The following is a 15,003-nucleotide window of genomic DNA, read 5'->3' on the forward strand; positions in this document are numbered from 1 at the left end:
ATAAAGAGAAAATGCTCCAACCTCTTTTTTATCTCACCCAAAGCATAAACGAACGGTGGTGCTCCTTTGATGTAGGTTCAATGAGTCGGATACTTTCTATTGCCTACTAGCAATATTAAAATAAGAAGCAAGAATGAAGTATTATGTTTGTCACAGTGTGTATTCTTTCTGGGAAAGATACACACAGATTGAAACGATTCATGGATAATAGAAAATAGGCACAACTTATCATATTTATGTTCTACAAGAAAAAAATTCATATATTGTTTGACAAATGTTGAGGGCATTTTTGCCCTATAACAGAAATTTCACCAGTGAATGCATAGATTTCAAATAAAAGGATGTCTGCACATGCAAGCTCTAGCCTTGGGGGAGTCTCACAGAAAAGATGATTAATTTCATTGGGGCCACAGAAGGGAAAACTAAAAACCCATGAGGTCTGCACAGTAGCCACCATGATCCCTGAGACCCATGAGAATATAACTAATTTCATGAAAACCCTTTTGTTCATAATCATTGGGTAGCTCAGAGGACGGCAGATTGCAGCAAATTGGTCATAAGCCATTGCCCCCAGAAAACATTCGGTCCCACCAAAAAGAAGAATGAAATACGTCTGTGCAAAACAGCCTGCAAAGGTGATCATACTTTTTTTCATTGGAGAGGGCCACCAGCATTTCAGGCATAATGACTGCACTGAAACTCACATGCACCACAGACAAGTTCAGGAGAAACAAATACATGGGAACATATAAGCGCTGTTCCAGGGAAATGATGACTATAATGATGGCATTTCCCATCAGAGTCACCAGGTAATCAACCAAGAAAACCCCAAAGAGCTGCCCTTGGAGTTCAGGAAAATTAGAAAAGCCCGAGAGGATGAATTCAACCACAGAGCTTTGGTTTTGCCTTTTCATTTCAGTAGTGGAGTGTATATCGTTTTTATGGACCATGTATGTAAATTATAAAGTAACAATCCAATAGCTGAGAGTTCAAGTCTGATATTCTTGACAGAAGATAAAATGATGAGTTCTTTTTGACAAATCAACCTGAAAATTTTGAGAATGGCCAGTTACTGGAATAGTGAATCTTTCAAACATAAATAAAGAAGTGAAGAATTTTGGCTCGGAAATCTTGTCTCAAAAGTACAAAATAACAGCAGGTGTTCTCTGGCAACATTTTTGCCAGGTGGAAAATTAATCCTTTCCTTAAAACACAAACAGACATTATATTACTTAGAATCTATTGTCTATTACATTGACGTATGCATCTCTGTTCTTTTCAGTTGTATGTTTATATATGAATTTTCAAATAAACAAAAAGCAAAAAATATCCAGAAAAAATTACAACTAATAATTCAAAACTAAAACAAATGTGGTGAGTATTTACGATAAATGTTAAGGTTCAAAATGCATTTATAATACTTTGTTTAGAATGAAATATATGAATAATACACCCCAACAAATACAGAAACACTAAAAAGGGGTTGAACTTAAATGCACTTATCTCAGATGAACATAAGTAAATTGCTTTAAGCACACTGGTTTCTGGTCAGAGTGGATTTGCCTAATTATACTGAAATTTGCCTGAATGGGAAAGTTCAGAGGTCAGTTCTCCATGGACTATCCTTGTGACCATAAAGTAGCTACTAAGGCTATAACCATGCCACTTCTATCTTTCTGATCCTGTGGTTTAACTCTCTCTCTTCCCCCTACACCAGCATTCTTTGAGTCCCACATCTCCCTGTTTTATTTTTTGCCATAACTCATCACCAACTGAAATAACACATATTTATTTGAGTTTTATGCTTACTATTTAACCCCCCCACTTCTGGAATATAAGCTCCAGGAGGACAGAAACTTTGTTCAGGTGTGCATTGTATTCTCAGAGCCTAGAGTAGATACTAACTTATATAATAGATGCTACACCAATATTTATTGAAGAGATGGAATAATAAATACTAAAATTAGGAAAACCCAGAATCTGCCCTTAAGGAATACAGTGTCTGAAGGAAAAATAAATCAAATTCAAAGCAATAGAGAGCCCCAGAATTAATCCATGGCTTCTGTAGAAGTTTGAGGCCCACTGTGGGATTGGAAATACCACTAGACTGGCAGATTGAGCTTTAGTCCTGACTTTGCTACTACCTCCAAGGTGAGTCTCTGCTTCTCTCTGCACTCAGGCTCCCCGGTGTGGTTGGGGGCAGGAAAATAACCCAGGACATCTCTTCTGGCTCTGACATGCGTGTTTCTCTGATTTATTCAGGGAAAACTGCTGGCTGCAAGGCTTCCCCTCCATTCATATGACAGCCAGGCTGAAGGAAAGCTGGAACAGGGGTGGGTGGGCAGCACGTAGAAGGCACACGTGCTGCCTGAGTCCTAGGGGCCAGTCAGCCCCAAGCAGAGCTGACCATCTTCCTACCAGTTCAGCTGCTCTTCCTGAGCCCCTCTCTGGGCAGAGCACCTCATTCCTCCCCTGATCTCCCCTCCAGTCACCCAAACCAATTCTCCCCTGTCCCCAGCATCCTACTCACTGTTGGACGCTTGGATCTTTAAAATCTGGAGTCCCTCTGGGCTCAGCAAGTTCATCACCACTGACACTGCTCCAGCTCACTGCCTCTTTTCCTCCCCCTTCAAACTCCCCCCATTGTTAAATGTTTTCCTAACTGGCTTCTCCAGGTTTTGTAACTTCTCCTCCAACCTATCCCTCATACCTCAACCAAAATAAGATCATCCTCCCTCCCCGAACCTTCAGAGTCTCTTTTTATCAGTAAAATAAAACACCTACTTCTCAGGCTGCCATTTAAGGGAAACCAGAGTCAGAGTAAGTATTCTAGAAATTTAAAGAGGGAAATATTACTTCTGAATGGAGTGCGAGAGTGAACAACCATAAGCGCAGGATGTCATGGTTAGAAGGGCCATTAAGTGGAAGGGGGAAGCCTGGCTTGCTGAAATCAAAAGTATTCCATGACATCTTAGTATTCGACTTGGCCTTTGGAGGGTGCTTTGAAAACTAGCAGAATTTCACCGTAGTTACATGAGGAAGCCAGGAGGACAGAAGGACAAGCAAGTGGAAGACAATGTAATGTGGTCTTGAGCTCAGATCGTTAGGACAATAGCAGAGAATAAAAAGGTAAGTCGATTTACTGAATTTGGCCATAGCAATATATTAAAATCAAATGTCTATATTAACTTTAATAGTTATATTTTGGATATCAAAAAATCTCCCAAAATTAGTAAAGTGAACTCTACAGGAAAAAAAAAACAACCCTTTTTAAGGACCATTTCTAGTAGACAAAAGTATGTATTAAGCTCCAGGTGTATAAAACCAAATTAGTTTTGAAAATAAGAAAATTTTGAGTATCTTATTAAAAACATACAAACTTGAGGAATTCCCTGGCTGTCCAGTTGTTAGGACTCCACGCTCTCACTGCCAAGGGCGCGGGTTCAAGCCCTGGTTGGGGAACTAAAATCCCACAGGCTACACAGAGTGGCCAAAACACACACACACACACACACACACACACACACACACACACACACACACACACACAAACTTCTGGGGCTGATAAAGTTAGAACACAAATCTAAGTTGCTGTCTTCATGAGAGATTAAAAAAACAAGAAAAAGGGCTTCTGGTGGCGCAGTGGTTGAGAGTACGCCTGCCGATGCAGGGGACACGGGTTCGTGCCCTGGTCCGGGAAGATCCCACATGCCGCGGAGCGGCTGGTCCCGTGAGCCATGGCCGCTGAGCCTGCGCGTCCGGAGCCTGTGCTCCACAACGGGAGAGGCCGCGACAGTGAGAGGCCCACGTACCGCAAAAAAAAAAAAGAAAAAAAACGGAACCCAAAGTCTCCACCTTTTCCCTTTAACACAAACTACAAATGCTGGCCTGACATTCACTGACATGTTCTTCTAGCTCTAATGTTAACTTTTTGTACGACCTTGGGCAAATCACTTCCTCCTCTGGGTTTCATCTTTCTCCATGACTGGCCTTATTTATGACCACTTTCCACGCCAGCTACAAACTTTTATGAATTAATGAGTAGTGCAAGCAAACTACTTATAGCTCTAATTATTACTCAAACTTTGATGTGAATGTGAAAGGCCGAGTAGTTGGCATTCTTACATGAGCACTGATAGGCATCTCAAATTATCAGCAAGAAGAACTATAAATGGTAAACTCACTGACAGGTACGTAAGCAGAATCTCCAGTTCCTTACCTAATGATTGCCTCTGATTTTCATCCCATTTAAACAGATGTTTCACTTCTTTAGTTAAGAAACCCTCCCATAAATACAACTCAGTGATTCAATGCACTGATTTTATAACATCAGATGACACTGAATTGTTTGCCTTGGGAGAATCTTTCTCTGGAGGACTTACTAACAATTTTTATAGATTTTCCCTTATGGACATAAGAAAGCTCAGTTGCACAAACTTGGAGCAACATTTTCAGTTTCTACAGGGAATAAACACCTCTTCACTCAGGAGGCTTCATTCCACCATGACCTCCCCCATTAAGAAATTCTTCAGGGAATTCCCTGACGGTCCAATGGTTAAGACTGTCTATTCAGTTTCTCTGCCCATTTTTATTTTTTATTTATTTATTTTTGGCTGCATTGGGTCTTCATTGCTGCGCGGGCTTTCTCTATTTGCAGAGAGCAGGGGCTAGCCTTCATTGCAGTGCATGGGCTTCTTATTGCGGTGGCTTCTCTTGTTGCAGAACACAGGCTCTAGGCATGCGGGCTTCAGTAGTTGTGGCACATGGGCTCAGTAGTTGTGGCTCGCGGGCTCTAGAGCACAGGCTCAGTAGTTGTGGCGCACGGGCTTAGCTGCTCCGCAGTATGTGGGATCTTCCTGGACCAAGGATCGAACCTGTGTCCCCTGAATTGGCAGGCAGATTCTTAACCACTGTGCCACCAGGGAAGTCCCTCTGCCCATTTTTAAACTGGATTTCTGTTGTTGTTGTTGCTGTTATAGAGTTGTGTGCATTCTTTACATATTTTGAATATTAACCCCTTTTCAGATATATAGTTTGCAAATATTTTATCCCATTCTGTAGGTTGGCTTTTCATTTTGTTGATTATTTCTTTTGCTGTGTAGAGTTTTTTTAGTTTGATTAGGCCCACTTGTTCATTTTTGCTTTTGTTGCTTGTACTTTTGGTGTCATATACAAAAAATAATTGCCAAATATACCCTGAGAAAACTGTAATTCAAAGAGTCATGTACCACAATGTTCATTGCAGCTCTATTTACCAGGACATGGAAGCAACCTAAGTGTCCATCGACAGATGAATGGATAAAGAAGATGTGGCACATATATACAATGGAATATTACTCCGCCATAAAAAGAAACAAAATTGAGTTATTTGTAGTGAGGTGGATGGACGTAGAGTCTGTCATACAGAGTGAAGTAAGTCAGAAAGAGAAAAAATATTCCGTATGCTAACACATATGTATGGAATCTAAAAAAAAAAAAAAAAGGTCATGAAGAACCTAGGGGCAGGATGGGAATAAAGACGCAGACCTACTAGAGAATGGACTTGAGGACACGGGGGGGGGGGGGGGGAGGGTAAGCTGAGACAAAGTGAGAGAGTGGCACGGACATATATACACTACCAAATGTAAAACCAACAGCTAGTGGGAAGCAGCCACATAGCACAGGGAGATCAGCTCGGTGCTTTGTGACCACCTAGAGGGGTGGGATAGGGAGGGTGGGAGGCAGGGAGATGCAAGAGGGAAGAGATATGGGGATATATGTATATGTATAGCTGATTCACTCTGTTATAAAGCAGAAACTAACACACCATTGTAAAGCAATTATACTCCAATAAAGATGTTAAATAAATAAAATAATTGCCAAGATCAAAATCAAGGAATTTCTTCCCTAAGTTTTCTAATAAGAGATTTATGGTTTCAGGTCTTATGTTTAAGTCTTTAATCCATCTTGAGTTAATTTTTGTGAGTGGTGTAAAATAGGGGTCCAATTTCATTTTTTCAGCATATGGTTATCCACATTTTTGAACACCATTTATTGACGAGATTATCCTTTCTGCATTGAGTCTTCTTGGCTCCCTTATCAAGTACTAGTTGACTGTATATGTGGGGTGTTATTTCTAGGATATCTGTTCTGTTCTATTGATCTATGTATCAATTTTTAATGCCAGTAACATACTGTTTTAATTACTATAGCTTTGTATTATAGTTTGAAATCAGGAAGTGTGATGCCTCCGGGTTTGTTCTTTCTTAGGATTGCTTTGGCTATTTGGGGTCTTTTGTGGTTCCATATAAAATTCAGGATTGTTTTTCTATTTCTTCAAAATATGTCATTGGAATTTTGATAGGGACTGCATTGAATCTAAAGATGGCTTTGCATAGTACAGACAGTTAAAAAAAATTAATTCTTCCAATTCATGAACATGAGGTATCTTTCATTTGTGTCTTCTTCAGTTTCTTTCATCAGAATCTTACAGTTTTCATTATACAGCTCTTTTACTTCCTTGGTTAAATTTATTCCTAATATTTTAGTATTTTTGATGTTATTGTGAATGGGATTGTTTTCTTTATATCTTTTTCAGATATTTCATTGTTACTGTATAGAATCAGAAACTGATTTCTGTAGGTTGATTTTACATCCTGCAATGTTATTGAATTTGTTGGTTAGTTCCAACAGTTTCTTGGTTGAGTCATTAGAATTTCCTATATATAAGATCATATTATCTGCAAATAAGGACAATTTTACTCATTCCTTTTGATTTGGTTGTCTTTTGTTTCTTTATCTTGCCTGATTGCTCTAGCTAGGACTTCCATTACCATGTTGAGTAAGAGTGGTGAAAGTGGGCACCACTGTGTTGTTTCTGACATTAGAAGAAAAGCTTTCAATCTTTCACCATTGAGTATGATGTCATCTGTGTTTGCTGCATATGGACTTTATTATGTTGAGGTATGTTCTTTCTATACCCAATTTGTTGAGGGTTACTGCTCCAATCTTGAACCCTGGCAGAAGCATCATCATGAATACTTATGAGACTCTTGTTCTATCATGGCTGATGTGCCTCTAGACCCCTCCGGCATTGTACTGACGGTTTTCTGCATCCACTTTTGTCATGATTGTCACTGACAATGTTCCTTCTCAGATAAGTTAGAATTTTCTCTTCCCTTTTTGGAACACTGGCAGAAATACTACCCCATCTTTACCTTTAAAAAGTGGCTACTGATGGTACTTACTCTGTTGTTTTTCTTCTTAGTTCATAAGAGACTCAGGAAGAAAATAATATCTTTGTGTCACACTTCCTGTTCCCCACTTCCAGGTTTCTTACCATGATAGAAGGTGACTGGAAAATCCACACAGGGTTCCTAGCAATGCCTTTTATAGTCAGACGCTCAGATTGTTCAATGAAGGAATGGTCAATTCCAAGAAGGTCTTCTCATTAGTAGGATGAGTGACTATTTGCCCCTTGACTTCCTTTGTATCCCTTTCTCCCTCACTCCTGGACTTGGGAACTAACTCCTAAAGTGTGAAAAGTCCTTGAAGTGATTCATTTATGGACTTCCCTTACTGTTTCCATTTGTTCCCCATCCTCCCTTTCACCAAGGTTTGAAATCCTCTCTTCTTCACCCACCACATCCATGTCCTTCAGGACTATCAATGAAACTGTTTGTAAGGTTTCTTGTTTTCCCATCCATTCTGCCCTATCTATACTTCTTTCCAGTGTCTTGCAAAAACAACTAATGAAATTTGAATGGGTCTCAGCTTACCTCCTTGTATTTATACAATAATTTAAAGTAGACAATGTGCTTTCTCATATGTATAGGGACATTTGAGTATTGACTCACCATCATTCATTGGCCTCCTTCCCCTGCCAAAAATACCTTTATTTCTCTTGGGGAATCTTTTCATTAAACCATTTCAGGTATGCATAGCTGGGATTGATGCTATTCCCAGTTATGGAGTAGGGGCCATGAGAAGTGCATATTAGCAGCGTTTCCCATTCTAGTCACCATCACAGTGTCTTGTTCGTGGCTTCACAGGTGATCCCACTACAGTGAACAATATGGGAGGCGTCCTTGAATGGGTTTTTGTGAATGAAAACCTTTGTTCCGCTGGATAACTGATATGTTTCCCACAAGACACAGATTAGAGAAAATGTATCCCTAAGTGTTGTTGACAGCCTATTGCCTCTAGGAGGGGAGAGTTTCCTTGAGAATGGAATCTACCCTAAGGAAGCAGAGATGAGAAATACAGAAAGGGAATGCAGGTCATGGTTATATCATCAGAATTCTGGATAAAGCCAAGCCTGCAGATTCATTCATCCCTATATTCTGCTGAGACTGAAGCAACGATCTTATTGACTATTCAAGTCAGTGTAGACTGAACACTGAGTCCTCTGGTTCTAACACATACCCTGTGAGATTAATAACATTATCTTTATTTTAGCAGAAAATAATAGAGCCAGAGAAGTTACGTATTTGCTCAAAGTTACATAGCTAGTCCAGAAGTTTTAACTTCAGGTTAAAAAGTACCAACTATAAAATCATCTGAATGACCTTTTCTCACTTAAATTTTCAGTGTTACCATATTCGTACTAGAAAATATTAAACATTTTGGTAATGACATCCAGGCTTTCCACAAGGTAACTTCAATCTACTTGTCTTAATGTATTTCCTATCACTGCAGAATTTCTTTTTAGCCACACCGTGTGGTTTTTGGGACCTTAGTTCTGTGACCAGGGATCGAACCTGGGCCCACGGCAGTGAAAGTGCCAAGTCCTAACCACTGGACCGCCAGGGAATTTCCTGAACTCCAGATTTGAGGAGTCATTGCCATACAGGTCCAGTTACACCACTAGCAACAGGGAGCATCCCCTAAAGTTAGGATGTAAGGAGAGAAAGGGGCCAAAAGAGAATCACAGGGAACATTAACATTTAAGTCTCAGAAGACCGCGAAGGAGTTGATCAGACACATGAGAAGAACTAGACAATAGTGTCCCTGTAGTCACAGAAAATTTCAGGAAGGAAGGAATGACCAAGGTTAGCATCTCTGACCCTCCAGGAATCCTGAACCACCTTTCATATAAAAAGAGGAGCACAGTTTTCCCCAGACCTCTTATTATATTTCATAAGAAATGTTAGCGGGAGGAAAACCTCCCAGTTGCTTTATGCAGAAAACTATACGAAAAGTAATAGGGGAATAGTCCAAACCTTAGGCAAAGAGAGTCAGAAGTAGTCCTAGGAATGAGGTTCGGAGCTTCAAAAGTGACCCTAAAATGGCTCCTTAGAAATGACAGCAACAATGCAAACCCCACTTCAGAGAGGTGGACAAAAATCTTTAGCTGGATTAAACAACAGAAAAGGATAAAGAGGTTATCCCCATACTATATTTAAGGAGGGAAGGCCTATGGGTGGCAGTGCCTTTGTACATCTGGGGAGGGATCAAAATTTATAACCAATTTTCTGCCTCTGTACCCTGGGTCTAATGAACTTAATTCCAGTTTTATCCATACCTGTCCACATGCTGATGTGAAAAAGACACACTAAAAGCAAGAAACAGGCAGAGTTGGGTGATCTTTGTAAGTGCCCAGCCACCTCACACATATCCGACTTCATGTATTCTCTGCCAATCACTCCCTACCTGGTAACCATGTCCCAGATGTCAGTGGACAGCGCAGGCTATCGTCAAGTGTAGCATACCAACCCAATCTCAAGGCTGCCATGGATTTACTAACATAAGTTCAGTCTTTTCCTGGTAACCCTTCCCCAAATAGTCCCAAGACTACCCAGAAGCGTTCACATTTTAACCTGCTACAGGATCCTCACCAGTTTATGAGTTGTACAAGGGGCCTCTTTCCTTTTAAGAGTCCCAGGGAAGGCAAGGAGAGGTGGGGGATTTCAGCAGTAGTTGGAGCTATGGAAGCTGATATCTTACTCCACATGACTCACAGCTGCTGCCTGTTCTACCATCACCCTGCTCCACATAGGGCAGCCAGATTGAGCAAATAAAAATATCGGATGCCCAGTCTGAATTTGAGTTTCAGACACATGACAAATAATATTTTAATATAAGGATGTCCCATGTAAAAAAAATTATTCATTGTCCATCTGAAATTCAAATTTAACTGGGCATATTGTATTTTGTCTGATACCCTCTTCCACCTGCCACTCTCAAACCCCACTCTTTCAGAAGAGGTTCCCACAGCTGTTATCTAGGGACGGAGTTCTTTCTTTTTTTTTTTTTTTTTTTGCGGGTACGCGGGCCCCTTCCTGTTGTGGCCTCTCCCGTTGCGGAGCATAGGCTCCGGACGCACAGGCTCAGCGGCCGTGGCTCACGGGCCCAGCCACTCCGCGGCATGTAGGGATCTTCCCGGACCGGGGCACGAACCCATGTCCGCTGCATCAGCAGGCGGACTCTCAACCACTGCGCCATCAGGGAAGCCCAGTTTTTTCCTTTTGACCACAGCCTTTTCTTTCCCATGGTTCACACCTCTCGCCCCCCAAAGGGAAGCTAAGTAAGGACCAGATGAGGAGAGCAGCCAAGACGGTGGAGTAGAGAGGCTCTCAGAGCTCACCTCCTCTCGGGAGCACATCAAAATCACAACTATCTGCAGAACAACCAACAGTGAAAAAGACTGGAACCTACCAGAAGGGATCTTCTACAGCTAAAGACATAAAGAAGAAACCACAATGAAACCAAGACCAGTGGTAGGAGGGTGGAACTCAAGATACAAATCAAACCCTATACCCCTCAGGTGGGCAATACACAAACTGGGTAATAATTATAGTGCAGAGGTTCTCCCACAGGAGCGAGAGTTCTGAGCCCCACGTCAGGCTCCCCAGCCTGGGGGTCTGGCACCGGGAAGACGAGCCCCCAGAGCATTTGGGTTTGAAGGTCAGCTGGGCTTAATTGCAGGAGCCCCTCAGGACCGGGGAAATAGAGACTCCACTCTCAGAGGGCGCACGCAAAATCTCACGTGCACAGGGACCCAGGGCAAGAGCAGTAATTGATAAGAGCCTGGGCCAGACCTACCTGCTGGTCTTGGAGACACTTCTGGAGAGGCGGGTGCGGCTCACCCTGGGAACATAGACACCGGCAGCAGCCATATTTGGGAGCTCGTTTTACCGCGAGGAAGGCGGTGCCGGCGGACGCCATTGTGTGGGCTCCTCCCTCTCGCATTTAGCACCAAGACGTGGCCCCGCCCAACAGCCTGCAGGTGCTCCTGGGACGCCCCAGGCCAAACAACCAAGGGGGCGGGGACACAGCCCCAGTCGCCTGCAGACGGGCTGCCTAAAGAGTAAAGAGCCCACAGATGCCCTGCCCACCAGAGGGCCAGGACCCAGCTCTACCCACCAGGGGCAGACACCAGAAGCAGAAAACTATGATTCCCCAATACAGGCCAGACCCTACCCACACCCTACCCTGGGACCAGCTGGGCCCTGGCCATTGCCCACCAGCAGGCCCATGCAACCTTCAGGACACCCCCGACCCCATACCCAACAGTGTCAGGAACAGCCTCCCACACCCACCAATGATCTGAAATGGGCCCTGGGATGCCTGGGTCCTGCAGCCAGACTCCAGGAACCAGCTCTGTCTGCCTGTAGTCCCGCACTAACTCCAGGCCCTGGCTTCACCTGCCAGTGGGTGGACAGCAGCCCCAGAGTCTTCAGGACCCTGACTCTGCCCACCAGTGAGCCAGCCCTAGCCCCGGGTTCCGCGACCAGCCGCGTCGTGACCAGGCCCCGCTAAACAGCAGCCAGCGGCATCTGCACGAGGGAGGGCCTGGCAGCCAACCAGACTAGGGGCCAACCAAGCCCACCAGACCACCCACACAGTCAACCCGCCACAACAGAAGGACCCACACGGCACTCTTAGGGGGCATCCCTAGAGCGTATAGCTTGGGTGAGGAGAGGGGAGTGCATTGCTGGGATGCATAGGATGCCTCCTACAGAGGGCCACTTCTCCAAGGTCGAGAAACATAACTAACCTACCACACACATAAAAATACAAACAGCAACTTAGAATGAAGCAGCAGAGGAATATGTTTCAGACTAAGGAACAAGGTAAAATCCCAGAAGAAGAACTAAATGAAGTGGAGACAGGCAATCGCCCAGAGAAAGAGTTCAGAGTAATGATCATAAAGATGATCAAAGAACTCAAAGGGAGAATAGATGCACAGAGTAAGAAATTAGAAGTTTTTAACAAAGAGTTAGAAAATATAGAGAACAACCAAATAGAAATGAAGAATACAATAACTGAAATGAAAAATGCACTAGAAAGAATCAATAACAGACTAAATGGTACAGAAGATCAGTGAGCTGAAAGACAGAAATCACTGCTACTGAATAGAAAAGGAAACATAAATAAATAAAAGCACCAGATGAGCCCAGCTTCTCTCTGCACCTGGAATCACTGCTCTTTCCAGCCACCAGGTCCCGTAGCCTGGTTGGGCCCATTCTTCAAGACTTCTACACATGGGGATCCCATTGGTTCTCCCTCTTACCCAGCACTCTCAGGGTACCGCAGTCCATCAGACACACGTTATCTGTATACAGTATGATATGTTATTTTGTCTACTCAGAACCCTTTCCTTTGGAGATCCACTCTTCCATTCCCTGTGTTTCAGGAGGTGCTGGTCCTTTCTTACTCAGCCCTTGGAATGTGGCCTAGGCCATGAGATTCACCCAAGCCAGAGAAGTTCATCTTCCAGACCAAAGAGATTGTTCAAGGCTTGACACCTGCTCAGGGTCAGGTCAGAATCCTTCCCCAATTTCCCTGTGGGAGATAAAGACTATTCCCTCCCTATGGGTGACCCTTATGTCACCACCTTATGTATTAGGTGACAATAATCCCTATGGGATTATTGGCTGTAAGGGTGGTTTATGTTGACTCCCCTTATGGCCATCTTCTCTGACACATAAGGGTCACTCTCCGAAATAAGAGCAAAAGGCAACTATAGAAAGAGCAACAGAGGGGAGAGAGTGGAAGCCCAGATGACATTGTTAGAAAGAGCCAGACAGACCTAACTAGAAATCAGCTTTAAAAAAAAGAAAAAAAAAGAGAATATAGTTGGTCATTTAATTTTTGCTTAATCGTGTTTGATTTGAATGTGAATCCTAAGTGAAATGACATGTCTAAACATCAACTGGATATTACATCCATGTTTTTTTAAACAGACCCCCTTGGCCCCATGAAAATCCAGCAATGTGGCTGAACACCTGTTTTGCTGTTCGCAAAAAAATCTCTATGATACTCAGGAGTTGGTCAGCTGGGAACTTTCAGGCTCTCTAGGGGACAACACAGCCTAGCTCAGTGGGTTCCACCAGCCTCTTCAGTAACCCAGTACAAATTGCTCTTTAATTAAGTACATGGGCAGACATGCAGTTTCTTACACAGATTCTGTATATACACACAATCTACGTGCTCAACAGGCTACGTATATAATTATCAAATGTGGAGACACCAAACTTCCTGTGTGAAGAAGAGTTCATAATAATTAGTGTCATGGGGTCCCAAGTTGATCAGTCGAGGCTGAGTTACCTTGGATTCAGGTATCTGGGCACGTCCAGCAGATTTCTGGAATTGGTACACATGAAATCAACTTGTGAGAAGTCATGACAACAGTAAAACTGTGTGAAAAACAAAAAGAGGGGTGTCTGTAACCTTCCTGTTACAGGAGGGGGCACTGAGGGTCCGAGGCAGCATCAGCCTTCCGCAGCAACTGCTGGGTGGGGGTAGGTTTGCGGTGCCTGCACAGTCCTTGAGGACCTCTACACAGTGGGCTGAGGTGTGGGAGCTAAGAGAGCTCCCTGAGGAACCCCAGAAACTGATGGGGCTCCTGACTGACCTTCAATTTCCTCATCTGTAAAATGAGGGCTGGGAACTGACCACACCTACATCTAGAATTCCCTTTTTCTTCTTTTCTCTACAGAGGGAACCAAAGCAGAAAAAAGCGATTAAGAGTTAGCGCTTAGAACTGACTGACATTTCCAGAAAGAAAAGTCAGTTAACGGCACCTCTGGGGACAGTCATGACATGTTATTAGCATGGAGCTAAATCGAATCACAGTAGAGCTTCCAGGACTAAAGGTCTGTGACAAGCCATGGCTCATTCCCAACATGGAAAATTGAGAAGTTTCTAGAAAGATGGGAAGCTACTGTTTAAGCAGCAGTAAGTCACAAATACAGAGTCAAAGGGTCATTCCATTATACCACAGTACAATACTTCTTTTATTTATTTATTTATTTTTGGCTGCGTTGGGTCTTCATTGCTGTGCGTGGGCTTTCTCTAGTTGCAGCGAGCGGGGGTTACTCTTCTTTGCGGTGTGCGGGCCTCTCATTGCGGTGGCCTCTCTCGTTTTGGAGCACGGGCTCTAGGCGCGGGCTTCAGTAGTTGTGGCTCACGAGCTCTAGAGCACAGGTTCAGTAGTTGTGGCACACGGGCCTCGTTGCTCCACAGCACATGGGATCTTCCCGGACCAGGGCCTGAACCCGTGTCCCCTGCACTGGCAGGCGGATTCCTAACCACTGCGCCACCAGGGAAGCCCAATACTTGTTTTAAATGTTAGCACTGATATGCTTCACATTTTCCAATATTGTGGAATGAGCACAGTCCACATTTTATTATATTAGGGAGTTTATTTCACAGGAAAGAGTCAAATATCAGAATCACATGCTTGGTCACTGACATTAACATATAAGAGGAGCTACTGAAATAAGACTCTGCACTATCGAAACAGCCTGGAGTGGGGGGATGGGTGCTAAATAAGTGAATTTGAGCCATTGATGGCAAAAGTGGTTGTTCCTAAGGGCTCATTCCACACGGCCTTTCCCCATGTCCTATGTTCCAAGTCTTCTGATCCCCTATTACCTGATCTCTTTCTTTTTGCTCTTCTGTCCTTATACCCCTTCCAGTATGCATTAGTCTAATCTCACATCTCTCCATTCCTTCCTACTGTCTGTCTTCCCCCATCCTCCTGTCCCTCCACCCCACCATTCTCCTGACCCTTCACCT

General features: G+C 43.4%; 1 protein-coding gene across 1 annotated transcript; it reads right to left on the reverse strand.

Moving 5' to 3' along the window:
• Positions 1-256: 256 nt before the first annotated feature.
• Positions 257-914, reverse strand: OR10A3 (olfactory receptor family 10 subfamily A member 3). The gene is given in 2 exon segments (XM_069540985.1): positions 257-649; positions 651-914. Coding segments are annotated over 2 exon segments (657 nt in total).
• Between the last annotated feature and the right edge of the window lie 14,089 nt (positions 915-15,003).

Source organism: Delphinus delphis, chromosome 8 (genome assembly GCF_949987515.2).
Source record: "Delphinus delphis chromosome 8, mDelDel1.2, whole genome shotgun sequence".
Taxonomy (NCBI): domain Eukaryota; kingdom Metazoa; phylum Chordata; class Mammalia; order Artiodactyla; family Delphinidae; genus Delphinus; species Delphinus delphis.